Source organism: Fringilla coelebs (assembly GCF_963513975.1).
Source record: "Fringilla coelebs genome assembly, chromosome: 9".
In the NCBI taxonomy this organism is placed as follows: Eukaryota; Metazoa; Chordata; class Aves; order Passeriformes; family Fringillidae; genus Fringilla; species Fringilla coelebs.
Genome location: NC_140067.1, coordinates 30,678,270 through 30,699,046, shown reverse-complemented (window position 1 = coordinate 30,699,046; position 20,777 = coordinate 30,678,270). Strand labels below are relative to the sequence as shown.

The window sequence follows — 20,777 nt, the reverse complement described above, 5'->3', positions numbered from 1 at the left end:
GAATCCCACAGGCTCAGACTCTGCTTCAGCAGCAGTTAAACCAAGAGTCACAACTACAGTATCACAGTTCTGATACGTTTGGCTTCAATGGAGCTGGCCCATTAAACAAAAAAAACCAAACCAAAACAAACTGCTAACAGAATTGTGCCCTGCCAGCTCTGTTCTCTGCATGAGAAGCATGAGGATTTCATCAGGACCACAGAGTGTGTTGCTGTTTCCAAGCCCCTCTAATAGATTAGAGCACAGGACAAACACCACTGAAACTACTTGTTTTGTTCCAGAGCATCTGAACAATGACACAGTGAAACTTGGCTCTCCTTACAGCGTTCCATTCAATCTGCAGGCTGAGCACCCAGGGTGGTGCTTTGGCCAAACTACAGGACACTTCCCTTAGATACCCAGGATTCTTTCTGAAAACTTTCAAAAGGCCCTTTCTGAAACCACATTGTAAAGGTGACTACATTTTCACGTTTCAGAAGGCCAAATACTTATCTTCCTTCAATCACAAATTACTCTAGAGCAGCTCGGCTGTCACAACAGTTTCCTACATCCTCCCTCAGCTGTAGTGGAACAGATGATCCTAAATTAACGTTGCTACAGGAAAAACTATCAGCTGTGATTTGAAATTCTGACTGTACACCAAGCTGTCACTAGTATGAGGTCTGCCTTTCCCCACTTTACAGCAAGACACACACTCCAGTTCAAAGCCCCCTTGCTCACATAATGAAGAACACAGTTTAGACAAGCTGCAAGCCAGCTCTGTCACCAGTCAGAGCCGGTCACCACAGGGGCACCTTTTTATATACTTACAAAATCTTGCTGAATGTCAGTGAAATCTTTTCCATATTTTTCTAGTGCTTCCTCAAAGAGGTTTGCCTCTGAAGCAGACCACTCCTCCATCTCATCTCTGCACAGGACTGGCCCACCTTGTGGCACAAGTGCAGAGATTGCCTTGGAAATGTCATAGACATTTTTGTGCAAAGTGTCCATAGCATGGAACTAGGGGGTTGGAAAGGAGAAAGAAATGTAAGGACAAGTATTTGGGGGGGAAAATGTTCAACAGTGAAACAGCAATGACAAATTCTGCACTGAGATGTGAAGGTGTGGTATTCTGTACCTAAGGAAAAGTCAGTAAAAGCTGTTCCAACCTCACACTGACTGTAGTTACCAGTGTACAAACCTAACATTCACCAATAGTGAGATTTGTGGAGCACAAGCCCTTGTGTATCAATTATTCCTATCAGCTCCTCACCAGCAGCACCACTGCAGCACTGTTGGTAAGAAGATGGACAGGACAGATCCACTCCCCCCAGGACTGAGCCACCATCCCCAGATGGGGCATGGAGATAAGAGGTCCAAGGGCGTTTCCTCACAGACACAGCCATGCATTTTCTTTGTCAAATAATCCACAAAAATTGCATATATGAAAAACAAGAGCAGCAACACATGTATACATCCTCCCCCAAAGGGCAGAAACCTCAACAAAGATTCAAGTTAAGTCACACATCACAGTTGAATAGGAAAAAAGAATGACTCTCAGGGGCAATTACTCCTCAGAAAGCCAGGCTACGGCTGTCTGCAACTTGTGATTTATAAGGGCTGAGAACATGCTGTGAGGGAGGAATTGCTATTAGTAAATGAAAGCTTGGCTTTATTTCCACGTTTCTGCAGTTTTAATCAGGATGTTATTTGCCTTTCATCATACCAGTTTTGTGTATGTGCATAATTACCCTACACTGTTCTAGACTAGAATTTGTTCTACATGTAAGTTTACATTACTGCAGTAACAAAGTGGGGCTTCGATAACAGTTCTCTGGAGACTTCAGATATTTTATTCAACCTTTCATTAAATTTTCTGTAGCATAAAAGCTCAAGTTTTTTCCCTTTCCTCAATCTACTCAGCAACATTTACCATTATGAAATGTTAACAACATCACTACTCCTCAGGTACTCTAAACTGGAAGTCATCAAAGAGAAAAGTATCAACTGACATTTCTTATCTGACCACAAGCTTTTCCCCCAGACATCCTTGGTCAATCTCACCCAAGGATGCCAGTGACAGTCTGGTGTTGGGGAAGTGATGAAGAATGGCATTCTGGCATTGTAACATTACCAACAGGCAGACAATAATTTGTATTCTTTTCAGAGAGCTACTGAGCCCATGCAAGGGATGAGCTGTCAAGCATGTCATCAGACTATTTTAATAAAACTAAGCAAAAAAAATCCTGCCTCATAGTATTATCCATGATGGATCATAAGAGGCACAAAGCCAGAAAAAGTTACTTCATCTGTAACTAAAGGATTCCTTTACAAAAGCAGGGTCTGCTTCACAGCAAGCCACAACTACAATCCATCTGTCCCTTCCTCTTTGCCAACTCTTAATGCTGAGGTGAATATTTTGCATCTCTCACAAACTTAAGGCCCTCTAAAGAAAATCTTACCAGTGTGATGTCCCTGGAGGCTGCTGCAGCACTCATGTGCAAACTTGGCTGTCTGACAGAACTACTGCAATCCAGGGCTCGAGCAAAAGTACCAACAGACCTGAAAGAAAAACACAGCGTTAACTTTGCGTGCAAACGCAGCATAAATATAAACACCCAGCCAACACTTTCTGAGATGAGCAGACTCCATTTCCCAGTTACAAGATTACATGGTTTGGCACTCATTCTGAGCCAGAGACCATTCTCTCCAAATGTGGTTTGTCATTGTGAGCACTTTACTTAGTTCATAGGATTGAAGAGGCTTAGGCGTGGCAGAGGAAACAGAGAAAGACTCAGGGGTCTCCAACAGGGAGTTTTGAGCTACTCTCTTATTCCTTATCTCCCAACAGACTTGAGCTGCAACAGGAACAGAGCACAAGCAAGCTTTATGAATTACAATAGTCTCCTTCACAATGGCAAAGAGCTGTGCTGCACTGTCCAAAAGGTGAGGAGACAGATGCCAAGATCAGACACAAAAAATGCAACAAGGCAAGTTTTTCTAAAAGTTTCAGAAAATTTGAAACAATATTATTTTACAACTTAACACTGTATTATATATATATTTCATAAAGCCTGCATAACACAGCAATTCTCAAATACTTCACAAATCATCATCTCTGCATCTGAGTCCACAAGCCTCATGCTCTTCCTCTTGTTCCTAAAGAAATCAGTTGGAGAAACCTGTAACAAGCATTGGTTCTCAGAATTCCTACTCCCCCGCTTGCTTGCTACACCACACGGGTGCAACCCTTGTGCTGCCGCACAGTGAACCGGAGCTGAACTCCTCTGAGCAACTACAACAACAAAACAGGCGGGTTGGGTTTTCTCCCTCCACTCAGGTCACTTCCCCAAAGCAGCTGAGGGCACAGAGGAACACATTGGTGCCAAGCAGTGCAGGAGTAGGAAAGGTAAATGTTTGAGAAGCAGTTGTCATCAAACATCTCATTTTGGCCGAAATCCAAAGAAGCCTCCCCCATCGGAGTGTCTGTGGTGACTCACACCTCACTCTCTTCCCAGCCTCCCAGTCACTATCCCCACCCCTGCCCCACAACTCCCCCGTGCCCAGCTTCAGCTGAACCGATACTTCTGTATGTGTGAACTAATTATAAACTGGAACAGAAGCAATTCCTGCACTCATCTTTGCAGTGATTCTCATCACAGCTTGCACCTTGCAGCAGCAAACCCAGTGGGCAGCACTTACTGCCAGAAAGAGCCACTGAAACCAGCTCTTCCAGCAGGAAGTGGAAACGCCCGTCACAAAGCAGCTCCACAGTCACTACAAACCAAACCACATGAAAACCCAAGAGGGGGAAGGGGCAAAAAGAAGGCAGACAGAACCAGGGTTCACCTATACAAGTACCACCTAAAACACAGAGAATTTGGAGAGTGTGACTGTGTATTATTTTTTCCCTAAATTATTCAGTCAGCAATTGCTATGAGAGCCTAAAATTTAATACAGGCTTCTGTTTATAGAAATGGATACCAATGAATTTTTAGTTCGAGAACCTTTTATAAAGGAAGAGCTGATCAACAGATTGCTTTGGGCTTAAATAAAAACAACATCAATAGAGATTTGCAGGGCTTTATTTTATTGTGCCTATCTCTTGGAATCTAAGCACTAGAAAGTATCCTCAGCCCATCATAAGCATTTACCAGAATTCTTAGCAAACCATTAATGGATGTTAAAGTGTCACTGGTTTTGAAAAAAGCAGTAAATGGACAGAGCAAAGAACTGCCAAGAATTTAATTCACTAAGTCTTCTGCATGCTGACTAAAGTATTCAAAAAAACCCACCAATTACAGGATCATTTTCACATGCAACTTGCTTTGCTTTTATGAAACCAAGTTGTAAATCTGAGGAGCTGTTCCTAAAGTCATGCTATTCCCATGAAGGCATGTAAAATGTACCTCATCTTAAAATGGAGCAAGTGAATGAAGTAACCAGAACCAGCACTCATGCTAATAAAACAAAAAAGAACACAAGAAAAGTGCTTGGAAAAGTTACTTCTTCAAAGGAGAGGTGAAATACTCTTACCGTGCTACCACCAGGAACTGGTCTATCTGCTTGTCTACTAGCGGGTTAAAGGCTTCCCAAACTTTTGTTTCAAGTTTTGACTGATCTCTTCCATCATCCTCACCTGGTTGAAAAACAAATCAGAAGTATTTAGTATGGCTCTTTTTAAATATGAGTACTTTCTAGATTCTTTTTTTATCTCACAATAATATCACTGTTAGCCCATCTCAGTTACTCTGCCTGACAGGCCACTGTGAAAATTTCTCTCACTTATTTGTATGTGACAATTTCAGCTTGACAGACACAGCAACACAGCTCATCCAAATTGGGCAATCAGATTTTCACAAACTGGTGTCAGAGGATATGTCACGGGAAACAGAGTGCATCTTTCTCCAAACGAGACAGTTTCCTTCCCCAGCTCGTCTGCCTTCCTCCTTTATCTTGCAGCAGTTCCAGGAAAACAGACGCACTCCAAGCTGCTCTGAGCAGGCAAAGAGTAGCTGGTTCAACCCATCTCAACTGCTTCCTAGGGGGGAAGCCAGGGCATCAGACACTCTTCATGTTCCTGAGTCTAAACAAGCCAGAATACCCTGGTAAAATACAGGAGCTACTGAGACTTTTTTTCTTTCTGCTTCCTTTAAAACATCTGGCAATTATCCTTCTCTGAAGCCCCATGCTGGCCCACTGAGGGAACAGGATGCCTTTCAGATTAGTTCATCCTCACTCAAGAGACTTGCCCAGCTGTTGAATAAATACTGGTTTCATAGACAAATTAAACAAGAATCCTGACACTTCTTTTCACCAGTCTTAACATGAGACTAACAGTGTCAGGAGAGCTTCTAAGCAAAGACAGAAGCATCTCATTGCTTCCACATCCTGGCCCATCCAGACTGGATGTGATCTTCCCAACACAGGTCACAACCCTCTCTCTCCTAGGAGAAGCTTATGGATAGACCTTTCCCTCTGCATTACACAGGGCTCAGGAAAGAACAGTTAGATGCCAACACTCCCCATCCCTCTCAGTTTTTCCACCCACTTTTGGATCTGTAGGATAGTGCAGAGGCAAATCCAAAGCTAGTTACCATCTGATAAATATTCCTGGTTCCTGCTACTTCTCCCTTGTCCTCAGGCCAGCATCCTCATGGTCCCACCCACTGCTCCATGACAGTGGGGGCAGGCTGAAGTCTCAATGCATGCTCCAGCCAGCAAATTCTTCCTCCTGCCTGCTCTGCAGGTGAGAAGTCTAGGCTGGCAGCCAACACTAGGATAGGGAGAGGGCTTCAGGAAAAAGGCACCCAGCAGTAATGGGCAAATTGATGAGGGCAGACAGCATTTAATTGGCAGTAATTTGGGAGGGGCTCTTATAGGGAAGTGAGGCTTGATTAAAAACACAAAAGGCTTTACAGATGTGATGGAAATTTGTGTTTCCCATGGAAATTCTCAAATCTCTTAATAAAAAGAGTGCAAGCTCTGAGAGAGCCCATTAATTCAATTTATTTCAACAACTTTTATGATTTGGACGAACGCCCATTTAAAGACCCATTTGCAAGAGAACTAATTGCCTTCAGTGGGCAACAGCCTCCACAAACCCAGCCACTGCTGCACACATGGCCTGGCAGTGGAAACCATCTCCCACACCTAGGCAGGCCTCACACAGAGAAGTGGCCACATTCAACATGAATTCTTGACAATTTAAATAAATTACAGAAATTACCCTCTTTTAGTAAGTCTGTTATATCTGCCTGGTATCTGTTTCCAACTCGAATCTCTCCTTTATCAGCAAGCAGGGTCTTTTGTTGAGGATCATACACTAGTGAATAAAAGAAGAAATCCTAAAAATAAAACAAGAGCAAAAAGGTAAACAGTGTTATTAGCTTTTACTTTCATCTTTGTGACCATACTACCAAATTTTTACAGTTTAAGTGTGGTTTCATTACCTATATATAGATTTTAAAATTGGGGGAACAAAAAGTAAATCAACCACCCATTTAAAAACCCCATTTAAGTGCTGCTACTTTCTTCTATATTGCAAGTGTTAGCTCTCAACAGCAGCCTCTCTCAACATACAGCCTCTCAAATTGAAGTGAACAAAGCTCCTCTTGCACAGGCAAGGCTCAGAAGGGCCAGGAGACAATTTTTAGTCGCATCAGCTGTTTCAGAACATAAAATTGCTACATCCCATGCAATTCCCATATTCCAAACCAGGAGGATTAGACATCCGTGACCTATCCACACAGAAATACCTGCACAAATTGAAGCATAACTCCAGAATGTCACAGCCAGACTAATGCAGCCCCAGACAAACCCTGTGGCCTCTGCTGGGCTAGCTCCAGTCTGTCAATGTCCCTCATGCTGCAAGGCCCACAGCTGGACAAAAACCTACACAAGTGGTGTAGGGATGACCCCCTTGCCTCCATCTGCTGGCTACACTTCTGCTAATACACACCAGGATGTACTCAGCTTTCCCTGGCACAGGGACGTGCTGCTGACCAACTTCTTGCCTGCTACCATCTAAGCTTAAAGCCACATTTCTTTCTGCTTGTTATTAGAAGAGGGGCAGCACAGCAGATTTGGCAGCAGCAGTAATTAGCTGCAGGTGGCAATCCAATTATTTGTTGCTTTTCTTCAAGTAGATGTGGAAAAGGCTAAAATAGCTGCTTGGCTTCCGCTACCTTGGTGTGTAAAATTTAAGCAAGAAGGCATTCCAGAATGAGAATGGTCTGCCAGGGCAGAGAAAGGAAACAGCCAAAATTTTTAACTACCTAAAACTGTACAGTTTAAGTAATTAAACTTTTCTGCATGGATAAGTACTTAGCTATAGCTATCGACCAGGTATGCTCCATCGAAGTATAGCATGCAGTTCTGGGCAGGATTAAAGCTCTGCTAGGACATGGAACAACAGACCTTTTGTAACCTCTGTCCACAGCAACATGTTCATCAGGAAGGAGAATTGCCTGAACAGAAACAGGATGTGCAGTGTGCCATTTTCCAAATCTCAGGTTTCTGGCTTATTTTTTCACTCCCCTTATTTCTCTGGCACTAGCAGGCACCCTGTTTAAATACATCTCATTTCATGCTCACCTCATTTTTCCCTTTCCCTATATTTGTATGTGTCAACAGCATGCAACAAAAATTAGGACAAAACCAGCATGAGTTTCAAGCCCTGTTCAGCTTTATGAAGAGGTGGCAAAGGAAAAGAGTCTCCCAATCTGTCATGCAAAGCCCCAGAAAAAGAATAATTGCTCCGAGTTTCCACAGTAACATGGCAAAAATTCTGGAAGACAATGAACTTCAACTGGAAAGGTTGTCTGTAGCTGGATTTAGGGTCAGAGGATTTGCTTGCATCCTAAGCAAATGATACTTCTGAAAAAACTCTTACTCCCACAGACACCAGGGTCAAGTAACATCAACCTACGGGCAGAAGGCAGCTTCAGAGCACATGAAAACTCATTTATACCACATCTATCTAAAGAAATCTGGGTCTCCTGCTCCCTGACATACTCAAAGCTCAAGATATTGCAATATTTTGAGAATGTATCACTGTGGAAATAAAACATTGGGCAAGCTTTTGTCTCACAGGCTTCCAGGTTATAAATACAGTGTTTAATTTGTTCCAGCTCCAAAATACCTGACTGCAGGATAAAGCATATGCAGTGCAACATTAATGCTTTGCAGGCACAGTGCCCAGCAAATATGCAACACACTGCAGTGTAACAACACAGTGAGCCCCAAAGAAGACCAATTCCACAGGCAATTTCTTTAGTCTTTTTTGGCCAAGGAAATTCATACATTGTGGAGGAGGTTTCTCCCATGATATTTGATTGTTAGATGCCCTATTGCTTTTCTTTTATTGGCTATCACTATGAATTTTGTCCACAAAATCTCTGTTAGTTTCAGGTCACCCATTTATGTCTTGTCCAGTTCTGTCTCAAATCAATGAGGTGGAACAAAAGAATGAAAATCCTCTGGTAGCTTCTCCTCATCCAGAGCCTTCTCAAGAGAAGAGAGATGGAAGTCTGGGGGCCCAAGTGTGAATTCCACAGACTGCAACTCCTAGAGGTAATTCAACACCACTGCCATCTTCCCTCACAGACATGAGATTCATTCTTGCAGACTGAGTGGGACTGCTGAAACATTAATACACATCAGCTTAGTGCCAATGCAAACTAAGAAACAAACCCGATCCTCGCGTACTCTAAAGCCCGTGTGAACTCCTGACCACTACTATGTGATGAGAACAATTTTTCACAAGGGTTTCACAAGAGTGATGTTCACAACAGAATAACACTGCTCTTCAAAATCTTCCACACTCATTTGTGCTGTCAAACTGTGTATGCTGGGTTTGCAGCAGTCAAAAAAGAGAAGGGTTTTCTCTTTTCATTTCAGATCCCAGAAAACGCCCAACACGTTCAGAAAAAATTAACATGACCTGCCAAGAGTTAAAATTGAATCATGACTTTCTGCTTCTCTCAACTGCCAGAGACATATCTGCTCAGGGCTCCCCTACCCAAGCCCCTAAGCTACCCACAGCTATAGCCAAGAACCAAAGTCACCAAGTAACCGGAGAAAGAAAAGTCAAAGTACACCACAGAAATAACGGTTACTTCATTGCAGCTTGCAAACTTGCTTTCATGTATTTGATATATTTTAACTAGAGAACATTTTATTTTTAGGGGGCTACCAAAAGGAACAGATATGCCAGACATCTGCTCAGCAGGCAAACTCACACAAGCCTCTGGATATAGCCAGGCAGAGCAGTAAAACAGACGTACATTCAAAACAGTTTCCTGCAGAATAGGGAAATCTAGTGCTTTTGCCATAATTGGCCAAGATCTCCATGGGAATTAGGTGTCTATAGAAAATTCAGGTTTTCCAGTTGCTTTTTATTTCCCTCTCTTCCCTGCTATTCCTCGCTCCTGCTACAAACCCAATTTTACAGGCACAGTGAAAGTCAGTGCTGGTCCCCTTCAGCCTGCTTTCCAAACGTGCCAGGCAGTCTTCCTGAGGAAGATGACAGAGAGAGGGTGGAGGAGGAGAATAGAGATAGCAAAAATGCAATTTTGCTTTGCTTACTATCTCCATAAAAAATTCTCTCTGGATGTTTAACCTGCTTCAAGGCAGACAGCCTTGGGCTGAAAGCCTACTTTTACTGGTCCTAACATTTAGGAAACCAAATACCAAATTCCCTAGAACTGCTTAGGCCTTACTGACAGAAGCCCCGTTAGGAAAAAAGGAACTACCCTGAAACATTTTGAAAGCAAAGGTTGGATTAAGAAAGGAGGTATGGGGAAAGAAGAAACAGTTCAAAACAATACCATCCATTGTTAGGAATCCATTGGGCAACAACTATCTCCTTTTCTTAATCTCTTTACTCTCCACCCAAGCATATTTGTGCTCTGAGCTTTTAATTTCTTTACCATCTGTCCAAGTTAGCATGGCATTTTGCTGTGGTGCAAACTAAGTGACAGGACACATTCAGGGAACTCTCTCATTCTGTGAAATCTCTAAGTGCCTGCTCAGTTCTAAAAATAACCCACATCACTCATCTTGCATTTTGAAAGTTCAAAAGGATGGGGAAAAATTATCTTTCTGTGCATACATCTGCAACTGAGCATTGCATGATCAGAGGAAAGCATCTCCTTTCAGTCTCAGCACACCTACCTGTAACACCAGTGATAATAAAAATATGCTGGGAGCAACTGAGAACAAACACTACTTAAGAGCTGGGTACTAAAAAATCTGAAATAATTTCAGTTTGATTAACTTGTGCTTTCAAACTGGCATATCCCAGGCTGCTAGCTGGTTACAAGCACTGCTGAATACCACATCCCTTGTTTGATGCTCTGCCATTTGGCAGCCTTCAGCAGAGCCGACATTTTTTGGTTTCACATTCCAAAGAGAAACTCAACTATTTAATCCCTGTGCCTTGTTTAAAATTCTCTTAAACTAAAGTATCAGATTAAAACTAATCTTATGCTTAAATAAATATTCAAGAAAGCTACAAAAAAAAAAAGAAAACCCAGCTATGAGAGAGACTGCAGTATGCTCCTTGCAAAAGATGGCCTCTTTTCTCCTTTCTTAAAGGCCATCGCTCTACTGTTGTTTTTAATTACAAGATTTCCTCTCTTGTATAACATTTCAATGTTTTCAAATGCAAATTATTTGCTTGCAGATGTGTTCAAATAATAATATCCTGAAGTTCTTTGCTAATCTCCACAGTAAATCTCTCACAGATTGTCAGACTTTCAAGACTGTCTAACCCAGCCGGCAACCAGAGGTCTAGCCACAATTAAAGGTATAGAAATACAACTTTTAAAAAATACAACTGTAATAATTTAAAATCACAAAATACCCGAAAAAGTAAAGCCCAATATTTATATTCTGAATGGTGTTTAACTGTGCAAGACAATTCAGTTTCAAGTTTTGGTCTGAGGTACCTTTAAAGAGAAACTGGGTACATTTCTGTCAGATGTCACCTGACAAGCAGGTTTTCAAGGATTTAAGTGTCAGAGCTGGTCTACAAAGGAGTCCAGATAAGTATTTTGACCAGTGAACTCAAGGAACAGAGAACTAAGCTCCTCAAAAATCTGAGGCAAGATCAAGCTTAAAGCATATTAAGATAAATCTGTATGATTTCAGGATAAAGCAAATATAAAAGAAGCACAGCTTGCTCTCTCCTCTACAGTTACAGCATCTCCCAGGGCATCAGCCTCCAGGTTGGAACTCTCAGCCCTGCCACATGGATGAGCAAGTTGGGTTCTCTTTCCAAGAGGAGAAGCAGCTCACTGTCACACAGGGATGTAAACACAAGGTCTGGCCCCCAGACCCACAAAGTTTTATGCAGAATGAAGATTGTACAGAGCCTAAAACTTCCCATTGTCAATGCCCAGAACATGCAGAAATGAAAGAACTCTTTTTAGAAGACTTGCAAATAGGCACCAAAGCTAAATTGTGCCAGAATAAACAGTTCAAGCTTTACAAAATGCACAAAATGGTTCCTACCTCCCGTTCCAGATACGATTTAAGGGATTCTGTCTCATTTAACAGAGTAACACTGCATTTGCCTCTAAAAAAAGAGAAACACATCTCATGAAAAAATACATCTTAAATGCTCGTGTGATTCACAAGATGGTATCAATGAAGTTGTACACAGAACTTGATCTTAACATTGAAGAGCACTTGAAAAATAAGTGTTATGTGGTTTTTTAATAAAATGGCAGAAAACAGTCATTACCTAATGTGTGTGGCTGGCAGAGATTCCAGCTGTCGTGAGAGAAACAACTCACGATGTCGTAGCTGATGCTTCTGTTTCTCCGGTAAATCAACCATTTCTGGATTTTCCATCTCTTCTTCCATTTCTCCTAGTCATAAAGAGACAAAATTGATCAAGAACAAGACAAGGATTGACTGAGCAAGTCAGAATGACCTGCTCCAAAACCTTTGCTAAATAACAAACTTTAATCAGATTCAATGCAACATTTTGGCCAATTGAACAATTACATGATTAGTACAGACTCTTGAAATTATGCCTGTGAAGGATTTTATTTATTCACCACTACCATCAAATCACCCCAGGCATACACAGGTCACACCAAGCTGAAAGGCACACAAATCTGCTACCAACAGAGAAGGTCTGGAGAGAGAGAGGGAGAGGGAGATGCTTTTGGAGACCATCAGTGCATCAGATTCATCTGGTAGAAGCTGACACATAATGAGTGAGGCAAAGTGAACTCTTTACTCTTTGCCAGGCACAAGTTATCATAAACCCTACTCCTCTTTCAGGACATCACACTGCTCCATGCCAACTTTAACAGCTTCTGCGGGAAATGCCCACTGGAAAGGGCAGTTTATTGAATTAGTGTTATTTTGTACTCTCCTCACCCCAACCACACCCACAGGATTAACTGGAATGTAACCAAGTGCCTGAGGCCACTCCTGCCACCCTCCTTACCCAACCCACACCACACACATCCAACTGCAGCACACCTGCATTGCAGCAGCCAGATCCACCACCTCTGCCTTGGAGCTATCCAATCTCCATCCAACCAGTTCTCACACATACACCAAAGTAAATACAGGAAATCCCACCCACACTGACATGCAACTGATCCCAAACATCTTGAAGCATCTTTCTTTTAGGAAATAAATGGTATGTTTTGTATTTGTTAAGAAGTATCCTGCCACTTATCCCAGCTAAATCTGAAAAGGGCAAAATACTCAAAGAAAAAAATTCCAAACATCCTCCATGACAAATGACTGAGAAGGGAAAAGTCTGATCTCTTCTTTCTCTAAGAAATTATTGCAGTTACTTGTATTTTGCAAAACCACAGGCAAAGTTTCCCAGACTGTAGTAGAATGAGCTGTAAAGCCTCATGCATGAATTGTAAAACTCTTAATTTTACAGCAGCATTACTCTTAAAGAGCAGACTTATGCCTCCAGCTTAATTCAACAGTTGTTGCCAAAAAACATTTCTAATGAGAAACACACACAGACACGGTTATGATTTATATACCCTTAAGATTAGTTAACTAAAATCCCCATAGTTATCCCAAAAATAAAGCAAACAAAGATCTCCATTTTATAAAACACTAAAATTGCATTTAGTTTTAAACAGGCCACCATTACACCAAAGGTGGTGACAAAAAAATTATGTACCCTTCAGGTTGCCCACAATTTATCACCATTTTACTGCCCTGAAAAAAAGACCTGCAGTTTATTTCCTCATCAGGTAGGCTGCTCCAGCAAGGAAGAAAAAAAAGAGCAGCATAATTAAACCAGACTTCCACACACAATAACTGCTACACCACATGAGCTGGTAACCATACAGCAGCATTTACTTAGGTTTTAATATTTTCCTGGGAACTAGAACAACAAATTTACATTTGTTGCACACTCTCATGGGTCTGCAATTTATTTACTGAAGTGGATTCTGTTTTAGTTGAAAATTAATATTGTGACTGCTATCCTACACTGTAAATATACCAGCAGCAATCCATGAACAATCCAGCAAGTTCCAAGCTCATTTGCCTGAAAACTGAAGGATGAACAAAGGAAAAGGGAATTCATGCCTGTACTTACAGCAGCTTTTGGAAATGGCAGTAGTGCACTGTATAATGCAGGGAAAATACTACGAGGAGCAACCTAAAATAGTTTCTATCTTCAGTATATTTGATAGCCTACAGCTTTCAGAAATTACATTTTTCTAAAAAGTATGTCAACCCCTTTGTGCCAATGAAATCTATAGACAAAAGGAAAGCACCCAGCACAACCAAACTAATCCCAGGGACTGCATCCCTTCAGTAGGCTCGCCTTCCAAGTAGTATTTTATTTATGTGTCTTGCTTTTGTAATAAAATACAGAAGATGGAGAGCACACATGTTCTTATGGCAGCTCTGCTATGAACAGCCTCTCAAAACCAAAAAACATTTCCTTTCAAAAACACACAGACATTTCTACAGGTAACAAACAATTCCCTCAAACACAGCAGTAAAACTGTCAAAGCACCCCCAGACAGAGGCAGGAACATTCCAAGACATAACAAACAAACAAATTGTCCCTCCTTTTTCAAACCATGATTTAACCCTGAAAAAAATAGACCTGACCAATGTACTGAGAACCAAGGGATGGAGGAGAGAAGGACTGGATCTGGGACAGGAACCTCTCCCTCACTGAGGTCAGGGAAAAACTGCTGGACAAAAAAGCACCCAGCAGCACCTCACACCCCACCAACACCTCACCCAGACAGCTCAGGCTGAGTCAGACCACAAAGCACAACAGGGGCTGTCCCAGCCCCAGCTCTAGGACAAGTCTGACATATCTGCATTTCACCTTCCCACAGCTCACCCACTCACACTAACTGGAGCAAACACCGCCATCAAGAATGGCGGCATCCGAGAAAAAAAGCTTAAAAAAAATAGAAACACGTATTTATAAAATATCCAAGAAATCTTTTCAGAAAGATTTGCATGCATTCTTTACAGTACTGTGAAATAAGTGGTATGGGAATACAGGAGGTGCAGTACATTGGGACTTCAGTGCTCTCATAAAGCCTTACTTCAAATTAATCTTTCTGCTTGACAGATGTGCCTGTGCAGATTTAAAACTAAACATTTAATCTTAATACAAACAGTAATATATCAGCTATGCAGCAGTAGCCAGTGGAATGCTGCAAGAAGTGTATTAGATTAAGTATTATTTGATATTTAATGGCAGAATCATTAATAGCACATTAACAAAGCTTGAAGATGACATATTATGAACAAGAGATAGGCAGATTAGGCACAAACAGCAAGACTTGTGTGAAAGCTAACATATATGGGGAAAATAATTAGAAAGAGTAAACTTTGAGTTGGCAGGAGAAACCCAAGAGGCAGTAATTGTAATTTAAAATGACTGGGTGTGTGAGATGTGAAATTAAACATCAATATTTGCTAGACACGAGAAAGAATAGCAATTTGCTACAGATCAGATTGGGCTCTCCAGAGCATCAAAAGCAGAAAGCAGCAGCCCTTTCTCTGCATTATGGGTGTCATACAAGTAGCTACATGACAGAATGCAGAAATGCACAAAGGTAAACAAGACACAGAAATCGGGTTCAGAGAGCAGCCAAGGTTTACCAGCTTGGGAAACAATCTGCAGTAACAGAAGAATTAGTATGGCTATAACTAAAAAAATCATGTAAAGAATAAAGAACAAGAGTGGGGCCAAATCTTTGGGAAACACAGTAAAACCAGCGCTACTGACCTGCACAACAGCTCCTTCAACAGCAAAGGAAGCTGCAACTCTGGCTGCTTTAACAGCTTAACTAAGGACCTTGGAGGAACATTCTAGAAATGCTGCATTTGAATAAATTAAAATACAACACCAGGCTCAGTTCCAAACGGTTTGTATGAAGCTGTAGCCTTATTCCTTTTTTCTCTACCAAAAACCAGATACTGCCTCATAGCTGTAGAAAACATGGAGAAAGTTTTAACAGGCAGGAATCCTTACACCTTGACACTTGAGCAGGAGTTTGCCACGTAATCAGTGTGGATCCCCTGCCATGAAGCTCTGGTGGACACCTCTTGCAGCCATGGCCACTATGTCAGGTAGCAAACAGACACTATTTTGGACACCTATAGCCTGCCTCACTTCACCACTCCCAAAGAGAAAAAACACACTGCCCTCCTCTCAGCAATTGAGTCAAGGTGTCACTGGACTCCTCCTAAATCTGCCTGTGTGGGGCTGGGAGAAAATAGAGAAGGGGAATAAAATGGAAGAAGTAAAAAGAGCTAATTCATGAAGCTATTGTCAAACTTCATTTAGATTAGTGTTATTTAAAATGTAAAAAATATTCTCAATTAATTCCCTACCTGTTTAGGCACAGAGGCATCATGCAAACATCTATTTTCAGAAGCTTTGGTACTTCCAAAACCAAGCTGCCATGTGTGCCAGAGAGCACCTGCTGAAAACCAGCCATAAATCTGCCAATCCAGACAGTGCTATGTCAGCTCCCCAACCACTACAAACTGGTCAGTCACAGCTGCAAATATTTAAACAATTATGAAAAAACTGTGTAAGACATTATATAAAGAAAAGACATAGTGACAGCATCCAACAATAGGCTGAAGAGTGAAGTATCTTTCCCATTTCTCTTCCATCAAGTCCTGTCTGCAATCTTGTTTTCTAAGTCTCTCAGCAAGAACTTAAAACAGTGTCTTACTGGTGAAGCAAGTTCATTTCAGAAACAGTTGGAGAAACTCCCTAAAATAATCTGTGAGGTGATTAAAGAGGCTTATGAATAAAAAGCACTAACAATGCATGGAAGACATCATAAGGCTGAAAGATTTATAGGACAGCCCAGACAAGTTTTACATCATATGATAAAAATAGTAAGATCATAGATTAAATCCAAGAATCAGGTTACATACATCAGGTACCAACTTATAGTCACCAACTACAGATTAAGGCTCTTCCAACACATTTCTCTGTATACAGACCTATGAGAACAGACAGCATTTCAGACTTGCCTGTTCCAGATATCTGATGGATCATGCAAGCTAAAGTGGCCTTTTATTTATTTTTTTTTAAACTTCAAAACATTAATTTCACAATTACATCTTTTTCCTTCCTTTACTGGAAGAGTAAAAAAATAACAAAATATCCATACAATTTTTCCATTCATGCCCTGTCTGTATCTCCCCATTGCTTTGCTCTCTCACTGTACTGATCTCAACAGTAGGTCTAAAATAAAGGCATCTTAAACAGAAGACTGTGTGAATCCAGAAATGTCTGCAGTCAGAAAGCTCCATTAATCAGCTGAACAAAGGCAGTTAAAAGATCAGCGATGCAGACACGTACATATACTGCAAATGCATCAAAATGAGGCAACAGGAGACTTTATGGAAATCAACTCAAAGTCAGTGACAGTGTGCAATATCTGTACTAGAATCTTAACATCTATAAAATTTAATTTCATTATATCATGCAGGATGTTGATGTTTTTTTTCAGAGTAAAGAAATAATGGCTGTCCAAAAAGCTTAATTTTGCTCTCTCTTCTCCCTTCTTCTGAAGAACGGAAAGCACAGAGCAGCACATCTATCTAAATAAATGGAAGTCATTCAGTAGCAATTTTATTCTGCACCAGAAAGAAAGATACTGGAGAAAATGCTAGTTACTAATGAAATTTACTCTAAGAGGCAGACTCAGTTGTCTCTGGTTGCTCTATTAATATGATTTTGTTACAGAAGAATTTTCCCATCTTTCAAACAACACGTATGAACAATGAATTATTTGTTTGCATTTAAAAAAACCCCACTTAGATTTCTTATCACAAGGAGAAATCAGCATTTGCAGGTTCAAAAAGCATTTATGTGGGTTCAAATGATTTTTCATTTTCAGTCTCAGATATGTGTTTCTGTGAACCCTGCCCACCTGCTTCCTTTACTGAACCTAGTGAAGTGAGACACAGATGAAGGAATCAATAGCCACGTTGTTTATGGTGAAGCTCCTATTGAGCTTCAGGATCCTCAGACAAAATGAATACTGCTGCAGTGAAGAGATCTCAAAAAAGCTTTGCCTGCCATCACAATTCTGTGACACAGCAAACTCTGCCTCAACACCACGACCTCTTTCCAAGGAAGGATTATTTGGACAGACAACAACAGAAAATACTCAAATTTATCAGTAAGGGACTAGTTTTGCTGCATCTTTTCCTCAATGGCATTAAAGCAGTGAGAACACAGCAAGCCATTATATTCCTTGCTAAAACTGAGTAGCTGATTGAATCAATCCCCAGATCACTCTATTGATACACACACCAAGAAACACATTAAGAGAGAGTGATGCTTGCCAGCTAAATCACAGTTCTGACATGCCCATATCTGATTGCTTCCCTCTCATTTATAGATGTGCCCTGAATTACAAGGATTCATAAGGCTGTCCATGCTTTTTTGCTAAATTTTAAGCAATCTGAACAGCTACATCTCACACAGTTCGTTGTTTACAAGAGAAAAACAGTTTAGTTATTCCACTTGCTTCCCAACAAAAAGGTTTAAGTATTCAAAATAGTGATAGGAGAGTCTCAGATTCTCTGTTTTCAAAGGCTATTTATTGAGCATGTTCAGACAAAAGCTGTGTCACTGCAAGAAATATTATTAATATTGAAATTCAAAGAGAAATCCTGTTAGTCAGGTTTCAAGCTGGCCATGTTTCAATTTGCTTTCCCATAATCAGTCTACTTGATTCCCTCAAATAATGTTTTAAAAAAAACAAAACCAAACAATTCATGAGAAGTTATATTTAAAGGGAGAATACGTTCTCTCACCCTAAAAATGAAAAAATTCATTTCTGTGGAGCAAATAAGATGTCATTATTAATGACATCTAATTGAAAACTTCTGTCTTGTCCCCACCAAAATCCAATCATACACAAACAAGGTACTAAAAGGTTTAGGAAAGGGAAAACCAAAACAAAACAAACAAAAAGAGTCAGGTAGAAAGATAGAGAAAGTCAGCCAAACAAGTAATGCAAATTGCTAAAGATAACTACAGAAAAAAACACATTTAAGATACTGACACTTGAACTATCAAAGTTGTCCCCAAGTCTGACAATTTTGTGCAGAAGCAATGTCATTTGAACACAAAGCAGCTTACTTGCATGTTTGTCTGCCAGTACAATGAGCGTGCTTGAGATGTCTCTCCTCCTGTAGAAGCACACCACCTTTGCTTCCACGTTTCCATTGGCAGTCTGAAACAGGGAACACAAGAAAAAACTGACCCCTGACCAAGAGCAAAACTGCACACTCTGAACCAGGAACTTGATAAATTATCGGGAATTTTGCACAAGAGCTACACAGCTCTGCTTTTAGCACCTCCAGCTGCACACATTACCTCACACACAAACTCCTGCATGATCCATTCCAGGGAAGGGAAATTCCAGGCAGTTTGACTCTGCCCTAATGGTTCCTGAGGAATCACCACTTTTAAATTACAGATGTTTCAAGTGGAGAAAACCAGGCTTACCTGCCATTGCAACCTATTAACAAGCCACCTCACTTTTGAGGTGATGCCTATGTTAAATAGCACTCAAATGAATCTTTAAAAATCTAATTAAAAATAACGGTGAAAAATAACAGAATTCAGTGCTAGGCTGTTCTCCAAAACTCTACAGGGCAGTAGAAAGGCAAGAAAGAACCAGCCATTGTTACTTTTGCAAAAGAAACATGAGATTCTCTGACAGCACTGGTGAGCTAAATAATGACTGACACACAAAAAAAATCATTACAGAAGGAGATCCAAAGAAGCTGCACCAGACAAACTCTATTTCAGTAACACCACACAAAAAAAGTCAGAATTTTTGGAAGATTATTTACTTAAAACTCTGAAAATGAGATAGGTGATCAAATGTAAGATGGCACCTGCCAAACACTGCAAGTGGCTTTTTACAAACTCTAGGGAAAATAAACCTAGTGGTCTGTAACAGCTCCAGCCAATTTGCTATCTCTAAAATAAATCAAATAATGCAAAAGTAACTCAAGAGTAGGAGCCTACTACTGAAGACTCTTTGAAAACCATAACGAAGGCACAGTTCCCGAAAGCAGAAGATGAAAATTCCCTGCTAGGAAAGTCTCCAAAAAAGGGTAGTAAAACAAGCAATGTGTCCACAAGGAAATAAAATAAAAATTTATGTACATGCTCATTTCTAAAATGTGAATGAAGGAAAAGTTTCAACTTTTCTATACTAGTTTTCCTAAGACAAATCTAAAAAAAAGAAAAAAAACACAGATACCACATACATGCACAGATATTTCCCTTACAGACCAGTTTTCGCTAATTTCTCAGAATTTTTACCTTCTTCTGGTAAATAATTCAGAACTTTTAAATTTTGAGAAACTAAAATACAAAAGGCAGGAACCCTCTTGTTCAAACGCAGACAGCTTCCATGTAAATTGATCTGATTTATTTAATTGCCAAAATTTCATTTACAGTCAGTTAAAAATAAACGAGCTAGGATTCATTTCAACCTGAAACACACTTTTTTAAAGGGTAGGTCAGAGAAATCACAGCTCAAGCAAGAGTTGCACCAAGATGGGGGATCTAGGTTGAGAGTTCATATTTTTTTAAAGGCGAGGGGAAGAATGAAACTGAAGAGTAAGAGGGAAAACCACTTTACAGGAAAGTGATCAACCAACCTGCACCCTATAATGGACTGGAATACAGACAGTGATACCTCATGGACAGGGATCCACTGGGAACATTTTAAGAATTCACTCCTGTTTCTTTAAGGCAAAAGAGACTGAAAGGGATTTCTGTAAAAGACTTTCATGGGGTTACCAAGGATGTCCCAGCACTCAGATTTTTATTGGTCTTGAAATTGATACATTTTCTCTTCCAAGTAACTGTTTGAGAAGTACATGCTTTTCTGTGGCTGAAGAAGAACACCTGACACCAGTCAGTTAATGTACACCCAAATCCAAACCAGCGATGTGACATTCTTTCTGTAAGGGCTGCCCTAAAGTCGGTGTTAAACCTGAGGCAACACGGTGTGTTTAGGGTACAGCCAGTGGTTTCACAGAACCATCCTCCCTCTCAGCCAGGTCAAACTTCAGCTGTCTTCCCACACAGAAGCCATCATGCTTCCCTGTTCAATCTGTTGAAAGGGAATTTGGCAGATCAAGTTCACTGGCCCAAAAGGACAACCAGCAAAGACAAAGTCTGAGCAAGCAGATCACAGCTGCAAACCTTTCTCCTGAGCAGGAGTCTCCCACAGGAAAAACCAAATTAAAGCTCTCCATAGGCAAAC

At 40.7% G+C, this 20,777-nt stretch overlaps 1 protein-coding gene across 3 annotated transcripts in view; it reads right to left on the bottom strand.

The window, feature by feature from the left end:
- The window catches only part of MTA1 (metastasis associated 1), a 57,442-nt gene extending 38,724 nt beyond the window's left edge, over nucleotides 1–18,718 (bottom strand). For all 3 annotated transcript variants that reach the window (XM_084211585.1, XM_084211586.1, XM_084211587.1), the window contains exons 1-7: nucleotides 18,629–18,718; nucleotides 11,729–11,855; nucleotides 11,497–11,560; nucleotides 6,209–6,326; nucleotides 4,516–4,618; nucleotides 2,442–2,541; nucleotides 811–999 (exon numbers count right to left, since the gene is read on the bottom strand). In XM_084211585.1, the coding sequence (XP_084067711.1) occupies nucleotides 811–999; nucleotides 2,442–2,541; nucleotides 4,516–4,618; nucleotides 6,209–6,326; nucleotides 11,497–11,560; nucleotides 11,729–11,850 (696 nt within the window). In that variant the 5' untranslated portion in view covers nucleotides 11,851–11,855; nucleotides 18,629–18,718. The remainder of the gene's footprint in view (nucleotides 1–810; nucleotides 1,000–2,441; nucleotides 2,542–4,515; nucleotides 4,619–6,208; nucleotides 6,327–11,496; nucleotides 11,561–11,728; nucleotides 11,856–18,628) is intronic.
- Nucleotides 18,719–20,777: the final 2,059 nt, after the last annotated feature.